At 53.8% G+C, this 23,288-nt stretch overlaps 1 protein-coding gene across 4 annotated transcripts in view; it reads left to right on the top strand.

Annotated features, from left to right (window-relative positions):
- Positions 1–23,288, top strand: part of RXRA (retinoid X receptor alpha) — a 106,395-nt gene that overhangs the window by 66,002 nt on the left and 17,105 nt on the right. For 2 of the 4 annotated variants that reach the window (XM_071766373.1, XM_071766372.1), the window contains 4 exons: positions 1,833–2,098; positions 5,887–6,040; positions 7,174–7,353; positions 18,818–18,987. In XM_071766373.1, the coding sequence (XP_071622474.1) occupies positions 1,833–2,098; positions 5,887–6,040; positions 7,174–7,353; positions 18,818–18,987 (770 nt within the window). Of the gene's footprint in view, positions 1–1,303; positions 1,323–1,832; positions 2,099–5,886; positions 6,041–7,173; positions 7,354–18,817; positions 18,988–23,288 lie in introns of those variants that run through there. The other 2 variants (XM_071766374.1, XM_071766375.1) reach the window with 2 other exon arrangements.

Raw genomic sequence — 23,288 nt, 5'->3', positions numbered from 1 at the left:
TTGAATTATTCTCCCCAGCCCAGCCCTACAACACCCACCCAGTTCCTCACCGGGTGCTGGGGGTTGTGTCTGCTGGGAGGGTGAAGGGTGTAAGCAGGCTGGGTGAGGGGGGTGCAGGACACAGGGTTGGGTATTTTGGGAGAGGTGCCTGCCCTGCACGTGCTTTGCTTTCTGGCGAGCTTGAGTAGGCACGGGCTGATGGCCAGTAACCTGCCTCTGACCCCTCCTGCCTGGAATATTCAGGATATTTTAAAAGGAAAGCCAGTGCTCCCTTGCCTTCCCATCACAGCCAGGTCAAGTGCCTGTTTCCCTTGGCCAGGGGATCCAGCACATCCTTGGATGGTGTCCACCCCTCACCTTGGCTAGCTGGGACTTCTGGGGGTCCTTCAGAGAAGGGCTGGCTGGGACCCCCCCTTTCCCCCCCAAGGTGCTGCAGGATGAGCTCCTGTCTTTTCTCCTGGGACCATGGGTGGTGACTGGGTCACATCCTGCATCCCAGCTCCTGGGAGTTCATGGAAGTGCCCAGCTCCTCCTCCCATCGAGCAGAGAGCTGGGGAGCAGTGTGCAAACCCCCTGGGGCAGACCCTGATATTTCCAGGAATTTCCAGGGGTTCCTGTTGTGGTCACTCAGCCCTGGGTGATGTGGTGCCTGGGGGTTGTTTTCTATCAGCATCCTGTGAGAGCTGATGTGAGGCCAACCCCCCAGGGACAGGGATGTTCCCATCACTAGGGGATGCCCCCCAGGGCTCCTGGTGCCAGCACAGGGGCTCCTTTGGGCAGTGACAGTGGCACCTGGCTGGAGCATGGGGGCTGGGGACATGTCCCCTTTGCCTGTCCCAGGGGGTGGTGGCACTGGGGTGCTGGGTGCAGGGAGGGGATGCTGGGTGCAGTGGGAGGATTCTGGGAGCAGTGATGGGATTCTGGGAGCAGGGATGGGATGCTGAGTGCAGGGAGGGGATGCTGGGTACATGGAGGGGATGCTGGGTGCAGGAAGTGGGTGCTGGGTACATGGAGGGGATGCTGGGAGCAGTGATGGGATTCTAGGAGCAGTGATGGGATGCTGGGTACATGGAAGGGATGCTGGGAACAGTGATGGGATGCTGGCTGCAGGGAGGGGATGCTGGATCTGTGTTTTTTTGCCAGAGGAGCATCTCTGCCTTGCTGGGCTTTCACTTCCCTGTGCTGGGATTTCCCCACCAGGATGGATGGGTGCTCTCTGCTGAAGGTGGCCAGGGCTGTGGGTTCAGCAGTTCATTTCCCACTCTGTAAAGCCTGGATGATAATCAGTTCAAAATCCCAGGGAGAAAGCTGACCCCGTGCAGGTGACTGAAGACATTTCCCAGACTTCAGTTAATTTTGGGCTTGCAGCCAAAAGTGGTGACTCCCAGACCCCTCCCCATGGACCCCTTGGCCAAGTGTCCATGCCAGTGCCTTTCTGTAGGCACGTGTTTGCTGGTGACAACAGGAGGGTGCTGGGGGTCTTGGGGTGAAGGGTGCTGGGGACCCCCTGAGGTCTCCTGGCAGCTCCTTGCAGCTCCCCCCAGGGGCCACCAGCCAGCCCCTTCCTCCCAGGGGATTGTTTTGCAAGCAGCGTGACAGGATGAGGAGGAAATGTGCCAGGAATGGCTCCATGTCTCCTCTCAGGAGAATCAGAGTCTATTTTTAACCCCCCCCTCTCCCCCTCCTCCCATTCCCCCCGGGATACTGGGATGCAGGCAGGCATCCCCCAGCCCCTGCTGCCTGCAGAAGATGCCTCCCCCCCTCCCCATCCCCCCTTTTTCAGAACCTTTCCTAGACTGAAGTCTCATCCCTGTTTCTTTCTTCTCTTACAGATTTCTCCAACCAAGTCAATTCCACATCCCTGAACTCTCCCACGAGCCGGGGGCCCATGGCCACCCCATCCCTGCACCCATCCATCGGGCCAGGCATTGGTTCCTCACTGGGCTCCCCAGGCCAGCTCCACTCGCCCATCAGCACCCTGAGCTCGCCCATCAATGGCATGGGACCTCCCTTCTCTGTCATCAGCTCCCCCATGGGCCCACACTCGATGTCTGTCCCCTCCACCCCCAGCCTGGGATTCGGCACCAGCAGCCCACAGGTAAGGAGGAGGGGACTGGGATGTGCTGCTGCCTCCTTAGCTGGGGACAAGGCAGCTCCGTGGGCACCCAAGGGTGGCAAAAAGCAGAAACCCAAGGGGGAAGCTAAGCCAGAGACATCCTGCTCCTCTGACCAGAGCTGGGGGGCTTTGGGGCTGCCCTGGGGGGGCATGGGGGAGCAGCATGGCCCCCCATCATCTACCACCACGTGTCCCCTTCTGTCCTGCCCTGTCCACCCCTAAGCTGGGGGTGAAAGTGGAGCAGTGACTACCCTGGGGGCTGTTGTAGGAGCCAAAGCTACCTTAGATCTGTCTGCACCCCATGCTTCTCACCTGAGCAGCCCCATTCCCTGCCTAGGTACCACCACATCCATCCCCTTTGGGTCCCCATGGCACGTGCCAAGGTGTCCCCTGCCCCTTGCCAACGGGGCTGTTTTCTCCTTGCAGGGGAAGATGTTTGCAGACTGAAGATTATGTAAAAACCCCTCCAACCCCAGCAAGATAAGCTCTTTTTAAAAATAGCAAGCCCAAGGCATGCTGGCCAGCCCCTGCCACCTGTTGCTGGCTGCTGGCAGGGTGTATGTTTAGTAAAAGGGCAGATTAAGGAATTGGCCACCAGCTGCCACTCACTGGGGGTTTATTTATTCCAGACCCTCTCTGGGAGTCAGGCACCTGCCAGTACCTTTATTTTTAAATATTGGCCTGATTTATTTTCAGAGATAACAGGTCTTTCTCCAGAGCTGGGGAGGGTTATGCTGAGTCCTGTCCCCAGGGACCAACCCCCACCCCCTCCCAGCATCCTTGTGCTGGCTGGAGGGGCAGCAGCTTCTCCCATGTGGGATGCAACCCATCACCCCATAGATGTGTGGGGTGCTGCACTGCTGTAGCCAGGGCTGCCTGGGTCCCAATGCCTGGAGACAGAGCAGGGTGGACTTGTCACCTCCTGTCCCACAGCCAAGGGAAGGGGAACTGAAAGGGTGCCTGGGAAAGGGCAGTGAGAGTGCCAGAGTGGTGGGGAAGGAGTGGGAAAGGGGGATGTGAAGCAACACAGGGGTGAGCCACAGGCTGGGGAAGAAATGGGGAAGGGGCGATGTGCCCCCAGCTCCAGTTGTAAGGCTTGGGTTGCTTTAGGGACTGACGAGCCAGGGGAACTGAAATAAAACACAGCCACGGGGCAGAAAGGGGAACTGAGAGCGTGGTCAGATGGTGCCAGGGAGCCAGGAGGCAGCGTGGTGGCTCCAGCCCTTGTGCCTTTGCTTGGGGACTCTTCTGAAGTGGTTTTCCCAGAGGTGACAGTCAGGAGGTCTTTAGCCTAATGGTTCCTGCCATCTGTTCCCTGTCTGGGTGAATTAGATCCTCATCCCTGCTGTGGGTGGAGGTGCCTACCTGGGAAGAGGAGGAGGAGGAGGAGGGTTGGATGCTGGGAGGGCAGCACGGCCCCTGCTCTGCTGCACGGGTGGGCAAAGCACTGGGGGTAATGATGCGTGTGGCCCCCTCGCTGGGTGGGGGTGGCACTGATGGAAGGTGGTTTGAATCAGATGGCAGATGCCACTTGCCATCAGGCCATGCCTCGTTGCCTCTGGAAAACCAGCAGAGCAGAAGGGCACGGGGAGGGTGAGGTGTGGTGGGTCCCATGGGGTGGGTCCCCGGCTCCTGCTGGCACCCTGATGGGCAGGAACCAGCAGGTTCCCAAACACTGGATCATTTTCCCTCTCCTGTTTGGTCCAGTGGAGGCTGAGGAGCCAGCAGCCCTCAGCACTGGTGCTGGAGGATGCTCAGAGGTCACCTCTCCTGCTGACCTCCCACTCTACACTTTCTGGGACCTTGTCCTGCTTCTTCCAAACGCAGCCCCAAAATCATGGCGTGAGGCAGGGTGGCCTGCTGGGGGGTCCCAGCACCCAGGGAGCCCCCCACAGCCCTTGGGGAGGGGATACTGGTGCCGAGCTGGGCTGGGGGTGAGGTGTGGGGGGCTGGGTTGCAGTAGCAACCAAAGTCCCAGGTAAACCAGGGGGTTGGACCCAGCAGCTCTGCTGCTTAACTGGGATTTAACAGAAATTTAAACCCTAAAGATTCTGTGGGGGAAATAAAACAGAAAAAAGCAGGATTTTCAGTAAGAGCTGGAAGGGAGGGACTTTCCACGTGGCTGGCAGGGCTGTGCTGTGCCAGCAGCCACCCTGGGCATCACTGCCAGCAGTGGGGGGGAGCTGGGAGGGGAGCAGGGAGAGATCAGACATAGGATTAGGCTTTTCCAGAGCTGCTCTCTGCCTTTGCACTGTGTTCTTTGTAAAGGTGTCTGGAGAAGGTTGGTTGTTTTTCTGTTTTGGGTTTTTTTTTATCCTTTGGATGGGAGGAGGCATAAAGCTCTGTGTGCCAGCAGGGACAGGATTTGGTTCCCAGTGCAATGAACTGAACAGGGAATGGGGAGGAGCTGAGGAGTCCTGGGGTCACTGGGGATGCAGAGCATCAGTTCCTCACTCCCTGGCTGAGCTGGGGTTGTCCTGCCAGGGTTGGGGGGATGGGGGTTCCTGCCTTCCCCTCTGCCTCCCCCCTGCCTGCATGTGCTGCCTCTTTCAGGAGGGGAAGATGTTGGGCAGGCGCCGGGGTGGGGTGGGAACCCCGGGCTGCTCCTGATTCCTCCACTGAGGTTTTGGGCTGGTGCTGCCAGAGGAACCAATGACTTCCCCCAGGCCAGCCCGGGGTGACTCAGCTCTAGCCAGGACATCCTGCTGATGCATGAGGTTGGGGAGGGTGGTGGGACCCCCCCACCCCATCTTCCTGGGCTGACACAGGGACAGGGTGCAGGGTTCAGCCCGTCTCGTCCTGTCCCATCCCCTCCAGATGCTCTCAGGGGACTCTATGGGGTGCTGGGACTGGGGGAGGTGATGGCAAAAGGCACCTTCAGCAGGCAGCCCCTGGCCTCTGCCTTCACTCCCACATGGCAGGGGTTGGTGGCACAGAGTGACACGAGCCATAGCCACCAGCTGCACCTGGGAAATGGCTTAATTTCCAAAAAAAAAATGCACTGGGAGGAATTGCTGGAGCTGGTGCCCTTGCAGCTATAGAGGGATGTGCTGCTGCAGTTCTGCAGCTCTTGCTTGCAGGGTAGCCCAGGGAGAGGCTCTGCTTGGGGACCTGCAGGTCCCAAAGAGAGATGCTGCTGCCTGGGGACCCGCTTGTCCCTCCCTGTCACAGCATAACTGAGCAGCAGGTAAGTCCCAGGAGTGCATCCCTCAGCAGCACCAGGTCCTGGCTGGCAGAGGGGGGGAAGGGAGAGGGAGGCAGCTCCATCACACTTCTCCAGGGTGGGTTTACCTTGCTCTGCTCTGTGGTTATCAGTCACCTGCCTGCCAAGAATTCCCCCCCAGCCTGGAGAGTTTCAAGCTGGAGGAACTGGCTGTGCTCCTCTAATTGACAGATCACCAGCCCTGGGATTTCCCTGAATTAATTTGTGACAAGTGCAGTTGCTGAGTGTCTCTCTTAGGGAAGAGAAGCCCAGCAAAGCAAAGCACAAATCCCCTGTACCCAGCCTGGATTTAGAAGCTGGCAGGGACAGAAGGTCTGTGACCATCCCTGGCAGGCTGGTCCCCGGGAGGACATCCATGGTGCTCCTGGCCAGTGCTCAGATCCTCCTCTGGGTTCAGCGTTTTGGGGAGGTGATGTAAGTGGTAGTTGTCCCCATTGGAAGCTTGTCCCCTGCCTGTCCCTCCTGCCCTTTGTCTGAGTGCTGCTGAGCTGGCTTGGCCCTGCGTAGCCTTGGCTCCTCACTGAGTGCTCTGCTTCTTTCTTGACAGCTCAACTCACCCATGAACCCTGTCAGCAGCAGCTCAGAAGACATTAAGCCACCCCTGGGGCTCAATGGAGTCCTCAAAGTGCCAGCACATCCCTCAGGAACCATGGCCTCCTTCACCAAGCACATATGTGCCATCTGTGGGGACAGATCTTCAGGTAAGGCTGGGATGGGGCTCACGGAAGCCCTGGGAGAGCATCTGGAGACAGGGCATGAGTGAGTGTCCTTCTCTCTCCCCATCTTTTGATCCCTAGTGGTCTTATCAGACAGTGCTGGATAAAAAGATGTGCTTCTCGTCCAATCTCCCCACTTGGGGAGGGTAAAAATGTGCAAATTCCTTTTATTCTCATGGTGGTTTCGAAGCCTTTTGCTCTGCAAGTGCTCGGTTTGGGAGGTCCCTAGGGACTTTTCCCTGCGAGGACTTTTCCCTGATATATGGCTGGGAATTGGGGAGGGCTTTTCCTGGGAATAAGGCAGACTGCAGCCCCAGAGAGAGCATTCTGGAAGTCAAGTCAAAGCCAAGCCCCTGCTCCTCAGTTCCTGCCCACAGCTCCAAGAACCTCTTTGGGAGGCATCCTGGCCTGGATCAGGAACAGTGTGGCCAACAGGTCCAGGGAAGGGATTTTTCCCCTGTACTCACCTTGTGTCCTGTGTCCAGTTCTGGGCCCCTCAGCTCAGGAAGGAGATTGAGGTGCTGGAGCAGGTCCAGAGAAGAGCAAGGAGGCTGTGAAGGGATCCAGCACAAGTCCTGTGAGGAAGGGCTGAGGGAGCTGGGGGTGTTGAGGCTGGAGAAGAGGAGGCTCAGGGGAGACCTCATCACTCTCTCCAACTCCCTGAAAGGAGGTTGGAGCCAGGGGGGGGTTGGGCTCTTTTCCCAGGCAACTCTCAGCAAGACAAGAGGGCACAAGAGGTCTCAAGTTGTGCCAGGGGAGGTTTAGGTTGGACATTAGAAAGAATTTCTTTCTGGAGAGGGTGCTCAGGCATTGGAATGGGCTGCCCAGGGAAGGGGTGGATTCTCCATCCCTGGAGATATTTCAAAAGAGCCTGGATGTGGCACTCAGTGCCATGGGCTGGGAACCACGGGGGGAGTGGATCAAGGGTTGGACTTGATGAGCTCTGAGGTCCCTTCCAACCCGGCTGATCCTGAGATTCTGTGATGCTCCCTCCTCCAGCCACGGCTGGGAGAGACCCCGGGAAGAGCCGACGGTCTCTGCGGGGAGGCAGAGCAAAGGGAGGGGGGGCACCCCCGGCGTTTTGACCCTTCTAACCCCAACCCCACTCCTCCCTGCAGGGAAACATTACGGGGTTTACAGCTGCGAGGGCTGCAAAGGCTTCTTCAAGCGGACGGTGAGGAAGGACCTGACCTACACCTGCAGGGACAACAAGGACTGCCTGATCGACAAGCGCCAGCGCAACCGCTGCCAGTACTGCCGCTACCAGAAGTGTCTGGCCATGGGCATGAAGAGGGAAGGTAAGGCAGGGACAGCCTGGCCCAGCACCCAGGGGTGCCCCGGGGACCTTTCTTACCTTGGGATGCTCCAGCAGCGGGGGCAGCACCACCTGCAGCAGAGCCAGCGGGAGGGCTGCCTGCACCGGGGTGCTAAAACCCCCTGTGCCAAAACCCTGTGTGCCAAATCCCTGTGTGCCAAAACCCCCTGTGCCAAAACCCCCTGTGCCAAAACCCTGCGTGCCAAAACCCCCTGTGCCAAAACCCCCTGTGCCAAAACCCTGCGTGCCAAAACCCTGTGTGCCAAATCCCTGTGTGTCAAAACCCTGTGTGCCAAAACCCTGCGTACTAACACCCTGTGTACCAAAACCCTCTGTGCCAAATCCCTGTGTGCCAAAACCCTGCATATCAAAACACTCTGTGCCAAACCCCTGTGTACCAAAATCCTCATGCCAAAACCCTGTGTACCAACACCCTGTGTACCAAAACCCTTGTGCCAAATCCCTGTGTGCCAAAACCCTGCATACCAAAACCCTGCATACCAAAACCCTCATGCCAAAACCCTGTGTGTCAAAACCTTCGTGCCAAAACCCTTGTCCCAAACCCTTCTGTACCAAAACTTTGTCTCCTTGACGTTTTGCTTCTGCGCCGCAGCCGAGGTTTCCAAAAAATCCCTGAAGCCCTGAGCAGCACCCAGATGCTGGGTGGTTGCACCAGGGCTCAGAGGCACTGAGCTGGTCACCAGGCTGGTGACAACCAGTTGTGCTCCTGAGGTTTGTTTGGTGCCCTGGAACTTGCAGCTTCCACGTGTTGAGTGCAGAGGTGGCAAGAGGTGTGTGTTGGGTGACAAGTGCCAGGCCTGGCCCTTCTGTCTCTGTGCATCCTGGGGACATTGATCAGGGGACATTGGCAGGATAAAGATGACATTTAATTCACTGCTAATTGCTAATCACCTTGCTGTTGAGGAGGTGAGAGGCTCCTGCCCGTGTCCCAGCTGTGCTGTGTGCAGGGCACAGCTCTCAGGAGGGGCAGGGACACATGGTGACACATTGTCCTTCTCACCAGGGTCCTCCTCTCAGGCACCAGTCCCCAGCACCAGCTGCTCTGACTCAGTAGCAAGTCCTAGCAGTAACAATTCTGCATTTCTCTCTCACTAGGAAGAAAAAAACTCAGCCTTGTGAAAGGTATCTGTCGTCCCTTTAGTGGAATTTAAACTCAGGATCTAAAACTCCTTGGCAGTGCCTCTTTGAAATGCTCTTATTAAATGCTGACTGTGCCTGTTCTAAACTGCTGGCAGAACAGCCTTTTACCAGACACCACGTCAGAATGACCCCGGGGTGCTGCTCACTTCTCTGCTGCCTTCTCCCCTTACATCTTCAGAGCCCCATTTGCCTCCCTGACAGGCTGATAAATCCCTCCCTGTGCTGAGTGGCTCTGGTTGCAGGAGCAGAGCTCCAGCCTGGCTCTCTCTCTCTCTCTGAAGAGCCCTTGGCCTTGTCTGGAGCTGTGATTGAGTAGGGTCCAGCCAGAGCTGTGCTGGTGTTGAGCAGCCCCTGCTTTACGGGGTTACCCAAGGACCCGCAACCTGCAGAACCTTCAAAGGTCAAAGCTGGGATTGCAGTGGGGTGAGGGCACCCAGGGGTCCTCTGTGGCCCTGCAGAGCTTAACCCTTTGTTTGGTGCTCGAGGGGGAAGATTTCTGGCCCAAGCAATGGGGTCCAGGAGGCAGTGGCTCTGCCAAGTGTGGCTGGAGAGAGGACATGGTTGGAGGGAGCTGGAGAGATGGTGACATGTTGGTTTTAATAGTGCACAGCTGGAACCTTCAAGAAACATCCTGGGGTGCTCATGGTCCCTTCCTCACACTCCCCCAAAGCAGTGCATGTTTGATAGAGGGTTTCTCAAAGCTTCTTCTTGGAGCCATCACTGTAGAGCACTTGCCTGGTCTCCCAGCATGCCCCTTCCTTGTCTTTCTGGTCCTTTTTACATCATTGCCAGCTTGGCAGGAAAATCTGAAATGTCTGTGTCTTAGAAATCTTAAGTTGAAATGGTGAGACAGAGACATTGAGAAAACATCTCCAAAGAGGCAGGCATGGTGCTTCTTGTGCCAGGGGCTGGCATTGCCCTGGGTGCTTGGCAGGTGGGCAGAGCCATGGAGCATGCTGGATCCCATGGGAGATGTGGGGCAGGACGAGGAAATGGAGGGGGGAAAGTCCAGTTTCCAGCCCCAGCAGATTCCAGAGACTAAAAAGCCAAGAAGTCTCCTGTGTGTGCAGCAGCAGCACTTGCTTCTGGGGTGAGAAATGAGTTGTAGGTAGGTGTGGAGCATCCCATCACCCTGGCATTGCCCCTGGAGCCTTGCAGTGCCAGCTGCAGACCCAGCTTCCTTTTAGACCCCCAGAACATCTCCCCCAGAAGGGAACTCCAGCAGTGGTGCTTTAACACTGACAGCCCAGGACCAGGTACCTGCTTCCTGCCTACCACTGGCAGTGATTGCATGGGCAGCACCACTAAAATTACTGGTCCATTAATTAATTCCTAGATGGTGGTGGAATTCCCCAGGGAGTGCGTAGGGGATGAGGGCTCTATTAATTTATCTTGATTAACATTATCACAATGAATACCAAATGAATTCATAACCATCAGCCAATTATTTAAAAGTGTGACAGATGGGATCTTGGTAACTCTAGAAGTGCACTCAGGCAGTGCTGCCTGGTCTTCTGATGCTGGTGATGCACGAGCAGAGCTGCAGAGAAGGGCAGAGAGCTGGTGGGTATAATCCCCATCTGGGGAAAGCTGGAGTAGCTCCCCTGCTCCCTGGATAAAGCTCTCTCTTGTTATAAAACCAGAAATTCAGTGTTTCATGCCAGGTTTGGAGATGTTCTTGTGTCCTAGCTAGGTTTGAAAGTGTGAAGTTGGATCTCACTAAGCTTTGGTTTTGAGTCACGTGTGGTATCTGCCTGATTTGTCAAAAAAGGTCTCCTCTCCCCCACTGCATCCCTCCCAGCTCTCAGCTGCTGCCCATCCCCAAGCCAGGAGCCTTGTCTTTGTCCTTACACCACTCTTGTTTTGGGGGATGGTTTGGGGCTGAGTCCTGCATTGCTGTTTCTTTTGGCTGTGGGGGTCCTGTGGAAGGATGGGGGATTGCTGCAGGGCTTTGCTTTTGCCATCAGGTTTTGGGGATCTTGTCTTAAAGGGGTGAAAGGCTGCAGAAGTGGAAGATCCCTTCTGGTGTGTGCATCCCTACTTGCTGCTCCCTGTTAAAAACATTTCAGGTAGATCCTGGCCCCGTGTCCAGAGCCAGTGAGCCTCATGGCCTCTGAGATCCTGCAGCTATAGTAAATAAGCAACTGGGAGCATTTTTCCCCTATGATTTACTGCCAGGTCTGTGAGGCTTTTGGTTTTGGTACTCTGTCTCCCACTAAGTGCTGGATGAGCAACAAAATGAAGACTTCCATCAGGGATCTTGACTAATGCAGGGGTATTGCAGTCGTGGGGGTGGCTGTTTGCATCCAGGAGCACAACTTGCTGTGCTTGATCTGTTACTCATCAGGGTCCAAGGTGTCTGTGGAGCAGCAGCCTTAGGGTTTTAAGGGAAAATGTGGAAACTGCTGCTAAGAGAGGCCAAGGTCTTGTGAGGAGTGGACACTGAGGGTCCTGGGGTCAAGGGCTGTCAGGCATTGGAATGGCCCAGGACAGTGGTGGAGTCACCATCCCTGGGGGCATTTAAAAGGCACTGGGACCTGGTCCTTAAGGACGTGGTTTAGTAGTTAGATTGTGGTGTTGGCCAAATGTTGGACTGGATGAGCTTGGAGGTCTCTTCCAACCTAAACCATTCCATGATTCTGTGTGTCCTACCCGGGCTGCCGTTTCCTGAGCTTAACTTTGGGGGTGATGGGGAAGGAGCACCCGACTCTACAAACCCCACGGCCTCCTGTTTCAGCACATTGCTGCCATGTGATGAGGTCCCAGCCCCTCCATTGCTGGCAGGGAGCAGGAAATAGCAGCAAGGAGCCCTTTCTCATGCTCCCGCCACCCGCCCTTGGACGCCTCGCGGGGAGCAGATGTTGGGAACCGGTGCAGCCCGGCCCAGCTCCAGCTCCTCCCTCTCTCTTTCCCTTTCCCTCTCTCCCAGCACAGCCTCCAGACATGAGCAGCTCCTTGCCTGAGCAAGACAGTCCCCACTGGACCTGCTGGGCCGCCCAGTTTGTGAACTGGGAGTTCCTGAGGCTCTCAGCTCCAGCTCAGCACAGCGTTGGATGCCGGGCGGTGCTGAGGCATCTCTGCTGGGGAAGCTGGTGGCCCAGCTGGAGGCCATCAGAAGGCCACCTTCTCCCCAGCAGCTGTGGCCCAGGCTGTGTAAGTGACCCTTAAGATCATTCCTAAATCCAGGCACAGATGCTGTCCCAGAGGTGGCCTGGGTACCACATGGCTGCAGCTTCTCCCCATCAGCAGCCGTGGTGTGATCCAGAGTCCTGCTCTGAGGATCTGGGACAGCTTCTGTCTGGTTGCACGCCTGATTTTGGATTCCAAGGCTTTTTCAAACTTCACAGCCTGAGAGAACTTTTCCCTGGTGTTTGAGGGGTGGTTTTCTTTTCCCCCTCTTGCAATTGAACCTGGGAAGGGTTTGACTTACAGCAGCATCTGCAGCTCTGAGACCTCCAGGTGTCTCTGGAGAGCTGCTCAGATAACCCATTTAGTCCAGAGGGACTGAAAGTTCCCCCCTCTTTTAACCCGGGGTGACTTGGAGCTCAGCTCCTGCCCTACCACAGCAGTGCCTGATCCCCCCACCATGGCTCTGCAGCCCCCTTGTATCCCCTGGGACCATCCCAGCTCTTGGAGCATCTCTCAGGAGCAAGAGGAGCCTGGGGACAAGGAGCAGGAATTCAGGGCTCCAACCCACCATCCAAGTGAATGTAAAAAAGCAGGGGAGTGGCCATACCCCCATGAAGGGGCAGAGTTCAAGAGCATGGTTATTTTTAGTGATAATTTTGGAATGGAAAATGTCTTTTAGCTTAATGAGCTTGTTTCTTACATCCTTTTAAAGTGCTGCTCTTTAAACCAGCTGGTTAAATGATACTGGGCTTGGGTTTTTTGGGGTTTTTTTTTGTGTGTTTTGTTTTGAAGTGTACTCTTAAGTTGAGAAAAAGGGTTTGGTTTATAATTTTCTCTCATTGCTTTAGCAATGTTCCTGTTTCCTTATACTTCACAGTGTCCTGCTTTTGAGGGTGAAGTAAGCTAGCCAGTTTTGCTGTTGTTTGCAAGAGCCCTTCCCCATGTGGCTTGACTGCATGCACAGGTTTCAATCTGCTTTTTACCACTCCATTTCCCTGAAGTTACTTTCTATATATATCATCATGGTGGTATTTTGCCTGTCTTAAAAACCTGCAGTGTTCAGCTGACATGTTGGAGGACACACCACCCTTTATTTCTTGGATCTCAGCTTTTGAGGGGTTTTGCAGTAATAAAAAGCTGCACTATTGGGCGAAAAAAAAAAGGCACATGAAGGCAAAGCAGGAAAAACACCTTTGGAATTAGTTTCCTCTGCTGTTGTGGCATTTTTGGTATGAACAGGTACCTGGGGTGTAAGCACTTCAAGATGCTGGTGATACCCAGCTAAGATGGAGCATCATAAAAAAGCAGCAGAGCCTCATAAATTCCACTGCTGGTGAAACAGAAATCCCCAGTAACCCTCTACCCACCCAGCACTTCATAAATAAAGCAGCCACCCACTTGTAGGCTCAGAGGATGCTGAGCAGGTTTGGGTCCTGGAGAGCAGCAGAGCCCCTGGGCTCTCCAGGAGGGGGTTGGTGGTGCAGGGGCACATCCTGAAAATGCATCCAGGTGGGAGCAGGCTGGAAAGCATCAGCATCCTTGTAGATCCCTGCACCTGTGGGGGAATGGCAGCAGAAGGGGTGAAGGTTGGAGAGCCAGAAAATGCATCTTCTGATTGCCAATGGCTTTTGCAGTGCCTGAAGTCTGGGCTGAGGGTTGGTGTCTGCCCACGTGGTTTCCTTCCCCATGGCCAGGAACTCCAGACCTGGATCTGTCCCCCAGAGAAAAAAAAAAAAAACCCATTCAGTCCATTTTTGGTGGGAGTGAGTTTTTCTTCCCCCTCCTCCCCCCTGAAAAGAAACAAACCCCAGCCAGTCACCAGCTCCATTGTTCCTGGCAGGATGGATTTTCATCTCAGAAACAAATGCTCATCTGTCTGAGCTGGGTAAGTGGTAATTAGGAGCTGCTGTAGCCTCCAGCTCTCTCCCAGCAAACAAACAAGCCTGAGATGCTCCTATCCATGGGGCTCTCAGGCTCTGCCTGGATGGAAAATCCTGTCCCCTTTGTGCCTCTTCTTCCCCTTGTTAACATTCCTTGGGCACAGAAGCTTGGTGCCCACCAAGTGTGGCCGTGCTGTGGCTGTGTTGCAAGTGTCCATGTTGCACCTATCATTTTAAAAGCAGAGCATGCACTTGTTGTCTTGTTTGTTTGTTTGTTTGTTTGTTTGAAATCTAATTAGGCTGCAAATCAGAGCATCAGGTTTCTCTCCACAAGCCCAAGGCTTAAAAAGGAAAGAACTTCTGTCGGAGGATTGGGATTCTGGGGTGTTGACACATCTCAAAGAGCAGGGATTTGGCTACAAAATTCATTATTCAACCCCAGCCACCCACCCTGGTTGGTTTGGGCACCTGAGTGGGGTTGCCTGGTCACTTTGCAATGGACTCAAACCTCCTTGTGTAGCTGTCAGGTGCTGCCCCAGGAGCAGAAGCAAAGGGTCCAGTGCTGGTGTGCACCCTGCAGAGGCTGGAGCTGGCATTTTGCACATCTGCAAGCTGAGCCTCATCTGCAACCCACGGGAGGAGGCATCTTGGTTCTTCAAGAGAGAGGTCACCAAGGAGTGGTCTTGACACATGGGGCTCCATCTCTTGCTGCCCCACGGCCTTGGGGATGTGCAGATGGGCTGGAGAAGCAGGAGATGAAAAATGACAGCAAGTGGCCTTGGGCAAGTACAGGCCAAGTGAAGCAGAACAACACAAGAGCATCTTCATCAGGTGCCAGGGAAAACACAGGCTCTGTCCTTGGCTGTGCTGAGACATAGCTGGAGGAGGTGGGGATGTATCACAGAGCTCTTTGATACAACATCTTTTTTGTCTCCTCAAGTGGATCACAAGGTTTAAATGCTTGCCTTCTGTTGAGAAAATCAGACTAGAAAACCTCTCAACCGTGGGAGTCTCCTTGAAGAAAAATGCAAACAGTGGTGCAGCCATCAACAGGAGGAGAGCGTGGGGACGCTCCTGACAACGTGGAGCTGCAGCAAGGGATGGGTTAAACACAGCTTGGGACTTGCTCAGGTCCTGCTGGGAAGCTGGGGGTCTCCTGAGCCACCCCCCAGCTCAGCAGGAATGTGTGGAAGGGGATGTGGATGATGAGCCAGAACCACCAGCAGGACCTGCTCCCCTGAACTGCTAATCCTGCAAAGCATCACGTGTGAGAAATGTCTTATGGCCTCTCCAGAGTTAAAAATATGTATTTTTTTCTTAAATATATATTCATTGTGCCACAAGGGAGAATTGAGGACCCACTCACAGGACCCCTTGGGTTTTTTTGTCTTTACCCCCTGAGTTTTCAGTTGGCATGAAAGGAAAAGTAAAACCCAGCAGAAGCAACAAGAACCAGATGATATAATGATCTTTATTTCTGAATTTTACTGTGTTACAGGGATGGAGCACCATCCATCCCGGCCCACAAGACTTCAGGGAAGCCAGGAAGAACAAGGTATTCCCATTTCAGTCTTACCAGACAAGCTGCCATGCAGCTACCACATTTGTATTTCTCTTTTTAAAAAGATAAATAAAAAAACAAAGCCACAAAGAAATCCTGCTCCCCAACCAAATTAGTTTTTAAAATGCATTTTTGTTACCTCCCCTGTGGATTTCTTGACTAATCCCCAGTTGGGGTGGGGAGTGGACTGCAGACATAAGGTCCATAAGACCTAAGGTCCTAGGTCTGTATGGTGAGGGGTCTCCTCTCTGCTGAAGGTTTTCCTTCATACAAACATCCCACATTGCATGATTTGAGAAAAAAAAAAACCCAAAACAAACCCCAGACCTGACCTGATTGAATCTCTGCTCCTTCTTCCCTCCCTCCTACCCCACCTGCAATTTTTTCTGGCATCTCAAGGAACACCAGCCCTGTTCTTCTCTGACATGGGGATGTGTCCATCAGCAGAAGGAGCACTGACATGTCAGGTCCTCAGCAGGGAAATACTGACTGCAGGAAGCTGAAGACATCCAGCAAAGGCTTCATGCCAGTGGAGACCTGGAGAACTCTGCTCCAAAGCTGTGTGGCTGACAGCTCTTAAGTGCTTTTGTCTTCTCCTTGCACCTCAGGTGTCTTTTTAGTTCTGCTGAGCTTCAGAAGCCCAGGCAGCAAGGATGACCCCATCCACATGGATACCCATGGCTTGGAACCCCCAGATAACCAGAGTCTGCTCCTTGCAGGATTCTTTGTTGGGCTTCCCAGCCCTGGAGCTTTTTCTTGCTGCAGGGTGGATCTGAAAGCAGGCAAGTGGAGATGCTAGATGTGGAATGAGTTCAGCCTCTGGATTCTGAAGAGGGAGACATCTGTGAGACTGAGGTGCTGGTAAGATGACCATTGGAGAGCAGCTCAGGTGTGCACTGACACCTTTATCCCCAGGCCAGGCTCGGAGGTGTTGCAGGAGCAAACCTGTTGCTACCACGAAGAACAAAGCTGTTCCCACTTCATTCATTCCCCAAGCTGCCTGCAGGGAGAGAAAGGAGCATCTGCAATTGAGTTGCTGCCTTGCAGGCATCCCTGAAAGCTACATCCAACACCTAGGGCTGGGCAGGTGTCCTGTCTCCTTCCCAATTGAGGAACAGGGAGGGTTCATAAGCACCTGGTGGCACAAGTCCTGCAAGCAGGCAGCAGCTGATGCAGTCACCTGGTCCTGCACACCCTGGTGAAAACCTGTGCATGGAGCTGCTCTGAGTGGTGTAGGAGGACAACAGCTTCTCTGTGTTGGGAGCAGACACAGCTTTCCAGGTCCTTTGTGGGAGCTGAGGGGTCTGGGCTGAGACAGCTTTTTGCTGACCTGCTCCCCAGCAAGCAGCAGCAGCAGCCTTCTGGTGTAGCAGCTCAAAGCACAAGTTTATAGAAATAACTACTTCTATGGATCACCTCTTTCCATCTGTCTCTTCCATCAGCTGTTTGTATCATCTGGATTCATCCCAATCACTGGCAGATGCTGTCCTGGGGGTGTGTTAAGGTTCACCCTCCTGTAACCCCTTGGGTGGATCTGAGTCTTCACACCCAAGAATGTGTCTGTAGGTTTGAACGAGGCTGAGATTTGCAGATCCAAGCCTGTAAGTAGCCACTGTCTCCCCAGACCTCTGCAGCACCTTCCCATGGATCCCAGCATCCATCTGAGTCCCCGGGGGATGAGCAAGATGTGTTTTTTCAGATCAACAACCCCATGCATGTCCTTGTGTGGTTGATCTCAGAGTGAGGGACCATGCTTTGCACCATCCTCCTTGAGTCCTGCTGCATCTGTGCATCAGATCTTTGGCATTTAAGTCATTTTGTAAAATTCCATTTGTCGAGGGTTTGCCTTTCTCTGAGGCTTTTCTGGTATTTAGGAGGTGTTTTATCTTTTCTAATGTGCCCAAAGGAGTTTCGGTGCATCTGTGCTGTTGAAGAAGGGTTGGCATTAAGCAAAAATTTCTTTGCATCAGAACAGCTTTTTGACGACTGAGAAAGCAGGAGTAAGGGTGGGGGGGAGAAACTTAAGGAGGATTTTGTCTTGGCATGAAAAAGTGAAGAGAAGAACCCACGCCAGACAAGAGCCAGGGGGACAAAAGGCACAAGAGGAATCCCAGCTCTGACAGCAGCAGCCTACCTGGCTCTGGCTGACCAAGCAGAAAATGTTGTGTGGGCTTCAGGAGCCTCTGCAGCCTGGAAACTTAAGAGCATTTTGCAAAAAAAAAACCTAAAAACCTCTTGTATTTTTTATTTTTTTTTTGCATAACAGCTCTGAGATGGAAGGAGCCTGAGCTGTGCTGACGTGCTCCGGCGGCTGCTGCGGGAGGGGAGGGCGAGCAGTGGAAATCAGCCCCAGGCCTTGGCGTGCTGGGGTGGAGCTGGATTAATGGGATCAATGTCCATGTAGGACTCTTTTAGTACGTGTCTTAATTTCCTGTTTGTTAAGAAATAAGTTTTATACTCTCAGGTTTTTCTTTTGGCACTTGGTGTAGGAGCTGCTGCCGCTTGGTTGCCTGAAAAGGTTTCGTGTGTTAGGGGCAGCCCTGATTTCCCTGGGGTAAAACCTGTGCTCCTGCTGCTTGCTCTTAACCTCACCTCCCCAGCTTCAGATTCAGCAGAGAGGTAAAGCAGGAGGACAGCTGTCAGTCCAAAAGCAGGCCTTGGATGTTACTGAATGGCTCTTTCAGGAGAAGTTCAGGGAATTGTCTCTCCTGGCCAGTGATGGGAACTCCCGTGGCTGGGGCTGTAGTGTGGGAAATGCTGGTGTGTGGAGAAGTGTGTGGTGTAGGGTATGTAACATGGTGATTGAGGAGGAGATTGTTACCAGTGTAACCATCTGCATAAAACTGCTTTCCAGGTTGAGGGAAAACCTGTGTGGTGGTTTCAAAGGGAGATCATTAAGAATAATGTTATTAGCATCTGATAAGGTTTTTTTAATCTATGTACTGTTCAGATGTTAACTCACCAGCATGTGACACGCTCCTGGCTAGGTTAATCCCACCCCACAGGATTTGGGACAGGTCTCTCCTGTCTGGAAGTTGCCCTGGGACACAGTGAGGTTGGTGTTTGCATGGAGTGCCTGCTGGCAGCTCCCTGCTCCCAGCTCTGGTCCCACGGGAGCATCCTCCTGCCATGGAGCCTTTACCCTCACTGCTGGACCAGGGAATGGGATGCATGACATGACCTCCATGGAAATTCAGCACTAACAGGCTCAGAAGATGGTTGAACTCTGAACTAATGCTTTAAACTGGCCAGTTTCTCTTTTCTTTAGGATTCCCTTACCCCATAGCACTTCACCCGTTTTTTAATTTTTCCCCCTCCCATGGTTCCTTTACTTTTCCTCATGTGTCTTTAACCTTTTTGCTTCCAGGGCTTCTCCCTCTGCAGAAGGGGGAATTTCTCAGCAGAAGCCAGGTCTGAGCAGGACCATCCCTTGCAGGGGAGCTGACATGGAGCAGCTCTCCAACCCCAGGCTTCTTGGTGGCTTCCCAAACCTCATATTCCCTTGGACTCTCCAAGCCTGGGGACCATGGTGATGGAAAGGTCAGGTGGGAGAACCAAGCCATCAGCTACGTGTGTGCTCCTACGGGTCCCAAGGACTGAGGATGCTTTAGGATTTCATGGCAAACTCATGCCCATAGCTCCATGCTCCCAGCTCGGCCCCTGACCCTGTGGCCAGGAGCCCTGGGCTGATTCTGTCCCTTTTCTGTCCCTTCCAGCTGTCCAGGAGGAGAGGCAGCGGGGGAAGGATCGTAATGAGAACGAGGTGGAGTCAACAAGTAGTGCTAACGAGGACATGCCCGTGGAAAAGATCTTGGAAGCTGAACTTGCAGTGGAACCAAAGACAGAGACATACATTGAAGCAAACATGGGCCTGACGCCGAGCTCGGTAAGGCACCTTGGCCCATCCCAGGGGCAGAAGGGCTGGCTTGTTGGGCCAGGCATGAAAACAGCAGCCAGCCTAGGTCAGAGAGGGGTTATCTTATGGGAAAAGGAGTTATTCGAGCTGAGAAATGCAACCTCTGAGCTCTGGTGTAGGAGCTGAGGTGAAAACTTGAGGAAAGCAAAAGCCTCAGCCCCTCTCCAGCCCCCAGTACTCATCTGTCTCAGCACCTCAGGGAAGGAGCAGATACTGTGAGGAATAATTAGAAGGGGTTTTTTTTGTAGTTAGGAGCCCTTAGTGCTAAAAGGCACAAGGAAGACACCCTGTGCTCGGGAGAGCTCAGAGTCCAGTCAAGCCAATAACCAGAGCTGTGTGGCTGAAGTGCAAAGAGATAAGAGTTGTAAAGCTGGGATGTGACTTTTCAGACACAGGATTTACAGCTGCTTGGCTCGAAAGAAGAGAAAACCTGGAGGAGGTAGCTTCCCAAACTCCTTTCCCAAGCTTCCATTATCACTGCTCAAAGCCACCAGGTTCTGGCAGGATTGGGTGTGTAGAAAAAACAGCTGAGAGGGAAATAGGAAAAGAGTGAGAAGCTGAGATGAGGGAAAGTGCCTTGGTCCCTTTCCTAGGAGATTCCCTTATCAGGAGGTTATAGCCCAGCTTGGAGAAAGCATCCTGCAAAGCAGCTAACTAAAAATGGGAGAGCCAGCCTACCCTCTGGAATTCTGCTTTCAGGACAGCCCCCCCCCCCCCAGGGGAGCCCTGGGATACTGAGGGATTGGGAAGTCTCAAAGTGAAGAGACAGAGAGGGGATAAATCACCCCAATCCCTTCCCTTGCTACCTATTGCTGGGGAGGGGGTGCCCTGGAGTGGGGGGCATCTCCTGGCTGGTTGGAAGTCCCTTGAGGGGAGGGGACATAGGGGTACAGCAGACCCAGGAGAGCAGGATCATAGGCTGACAAATCCCTCTGCATTTGCTGTTGCTGTGTGCTGGGTGGCTGCAAGGCTGAGGTGATGAAATGCAGCTATATCTGGGAAGTGGAATGGCTCTGCAGTATTTCTTTTCTGCCACAATTCTACTTTATCTCTTTCTTTGTAGGGGGTTTGGGGGATTGAGCAGGGAATACCTTATCTGGCAGGGCTTGACAGGACATCTCAGAATCAGGTTGCTCTTTGGAGGAGCCTAAACCTTGCCTGCCTCCCTGGGATGCTCTTTTTGGCCTTGACCTCCACAGCCACTTGATGCTGGTTGCTGCAGTGAGGCTTTTCAGTGCAGTTCCTGCTGTGAACAGAGCCAATTCCCAAGATCTCCAGAAGCAGTCACAGGGCTATGGTTCTCCCCACATTTTTATGCCTGGGACCAGAGCATCCATGGAGCAACAAGGGGCTTTTTTTTTTATTTTTTTTTTTTTTGGAGGCAGCTCAGCCGTGGTTCGTGTGGGGCTTGGAGTGGCTCTCAGGAGTCCAAATCCTTCCGAGGAGTTGTAGCCAGCCTTGTGCTGACTTGAAAACAAACCCCAGAGAGGGAGCTGAAATAAATGGCTTCGTCTGGCACTGCTTCTCCTCAGCCTCTTGCAGCAAATTGAAAGCTGGTTCCTGCATAATTCAACACGCATTACTGTGAACAAGGATGTGTGTTGCATCTAAATAGAAACAGGAGGCTTGTTGAAATGCTCTGGTATTGTGGAGCAGCTTCTGTCGATGAGGTGACATTTGTAGCAGGTTTTGCAGATGGATGAGGTCAGCAGCTCCAAGTGAGGAGGCCACCAGATGAAGGGAGGGGACACGGAGGAGCTGCCCTGCTCCCAGCCCTCCCCAGAGAGCCCGGGTGATGGAAAGGCAGAGAGGCTCAGTCCCTGATAGCCACGGAGTAAAAGACATGAGTTGGTTCCTATTAACCTGGTACTTTGGGTCCTGGGATTTGTGTCCTTGGATCTGTGTCCCTGCACTTTGCCCTGAATGCTGCTGGAGAGCTCCAGAGCTTGCCAAGAGGTTGGGATGAAGGTGGTAGGGTGATGTAGGACTTAAACCCCTCCTCTCCAGGTGCCCTCCTGTCTCTTGGCTGTCACTTTGTGCCACCTCTGAGAGCAGAGATGCCAGCTCTGGTTGTGGGAGGTCCCTGGATTCTCCATCCCTGGAGATATTTCAAAAGAGCCTGGATGTGGCACTCAGTGCCATGGGCTGGGAACCACGGGGGGAGTGGAGCAAGGGTTGGACTTGATGAGCTCTGAGGTCCCTTCCAACCCAGCCAATTCTAGGATTCTATTCTATGATTCTTTGCTTTGTCACCTAGGGCAGATAGGATCCAACTGTGGGGCTTCAGCACAGTCCTAAGAGCTGGGTATAGGAGAGGGCAGGGGAGCAGCAGCCCTGGTATCCAACACGTTGCTGATGAAATATGGTTCCTTGAGGCTGAGCGTGGCACCAGGGAGGGAGGGGACCTCTCCTGACACCTTGCTTGATACCAGAGAGGATGGAGAACAGTCCTGGTTTGCAGCCCATGGTAGGGAAAGGGCTGTGATCCTTGTGGGTGGCACGGGCAGGGCATGGGGACAATGAAGCAGCCAAAACAGGGACAGATCTGGTGCTGAGGATTTGTTCTCCTTGCAGAGATTTTTCTCTCTTCACCTTGGGTGGTTGGAGACTCTGTGTTCTGATGACTGTCACTAAAACATTCACCTGAAGTAATTGCACCCCTGAGCCCTGGTAACAGCTCTTCAAAGAGCTGCTAATTGCCCAGGCAGGCTGCTGACCCAGGAGAAGGGGATCAACCCTCGGGGAGGTTCCCCCAAGCTGTTAGAGCCTGGCTGCAGGATCCCCCCTCCTCCAGGAAGCCCCAAGCCCTTGTGTAGCCCCTGCCCTTCAGGAACCAGGCTCTGACCATACCCCCTCAGCATGATCCTGTGCCTGGCCAGGACAAGGGGACAGGAGAAGGATGGGTTTGTCTCTGCCCCATGTCCCCAGCAGCCACCAGGCTGGGCTCCTGCAGCACAAGCACCACCTGGGATGGGCTCCTGGCCACTGAAAGGCAAAGCCTGTAACTGAGAGGTGTTCTCCCCATTAGCTCTTAATTGGCCTTTAAGCAGCTGGTTTCAAGTCACCAATTTCTGGAAGATGTCTCCCAGCTCCATTTTTTCCAGAAGGATCAGGTGCCTGCGTGTCCTTTCGTCCTGTCACACTCAGGCACTCTGCCCTTGCTGGCTGCTGCAGGAGGGGATTTGCTTACCAGGCACGGAGAGGTTTTCTTGCACCACTTTGCAGATCCCCTCCTGGAGACAGGCAGGGCTCTCCTGCCCTGCAGGGATGACACTTTTAGCTGCCTCTCAAGCTACAGTGATTTAAGTTCTGCCAGGAAGCACCGTGGTGGTTCCAGGAACTGCCATATGAGGTGTAATTAAAGGCTGGGCTCCTGGCTCTGACTTTGGAGGGAGCACCAAAGGCTGGGTACAGCTTGTGCTGCCTGCAGAGCAGCCATGGGCACTGAGACCTCATCTCCAGCTTGTGCAGCAGGACCAGTCCTGGAGATGGTGACACAACCTTACCCAGCTCTGATAAAAGCTTTGGCAAAAACATCTCACTTCCCTAAAATGCCCCAAAAGTGCCTAAATGAAGGCAGGTTCTGCTGGAGCATGGGGTGTCCTGGAGGTCAGGTCCCACTCCAGGGCATGCACGTCCCCATCCCATCCTGTCCATCCTCCACCTGGCTGCTGACCAAGCTTGGATGGCTGGAAGTTGGTGATGTTCTTCTGGCATGAGCTGAGATTGTTTGTCCCTTCTCATCCAAATCCCTCTGAAACTTCTTCCTTCCATCCACTTTAGGATTTTCCTGTGTTCTGGAGGAAATCATGTCTTACTTTTACAGTCCCTGCTCACCTCTCCATCCCCAGGGCAGACCCCCAGCTTCCTCAGGGCAAGACTCCCCCTCCCTTGCACCCTCCAGGGAGCTGCTGGAGCTGGGCAGAGCAAGGAGGGAGCAAATCGAGCCCATTCCCATCCATCTCTGCATGCAACAGGTGAAAATATTTCTGAGACAGGTGCCCCTGGGCTTTGCCAGATCCTGGTTATTTTAAGCCTGGAGAAGAGGAGACATTGGCCACTGAAACCCAGAGTTTGTGTTTGCTGCCAGGGAACTGGGCAGGGGTCTGGGCTATGGCTCCAGGGGCAGGAGAGGCACTGAGCAGCATGGATCTTGTCTGCCTAGCTGGGAAGAGGGATTTGCTGCCATGGGATAGCAAAAGGAATGAGGAGGAATGGCCTTGTCCTGCTGCAGTGCTGGGGGGAGAGGTGATGCTGGTGTTGGCATCTGC

The sequence above is a fragment of the Heliangelus exortis genome, chromosome 22, assembly GCF_036169615.1.
Source record: "Heliangelus exortis chromosome 22, bHelExo1.hap1, whole genome shotgun sequence".
In the NCBI taxonomy this organism is placed as follows: domain Eukaryota; kingdom Metazoa; phylum Chordata; class Aves; order Apodiformes; family Trochilidae; genus Heliangelus; species Heliangelus exortis.
This window is presented reverse-complemented; position numbering and strand designations above follow the sequence as displayed.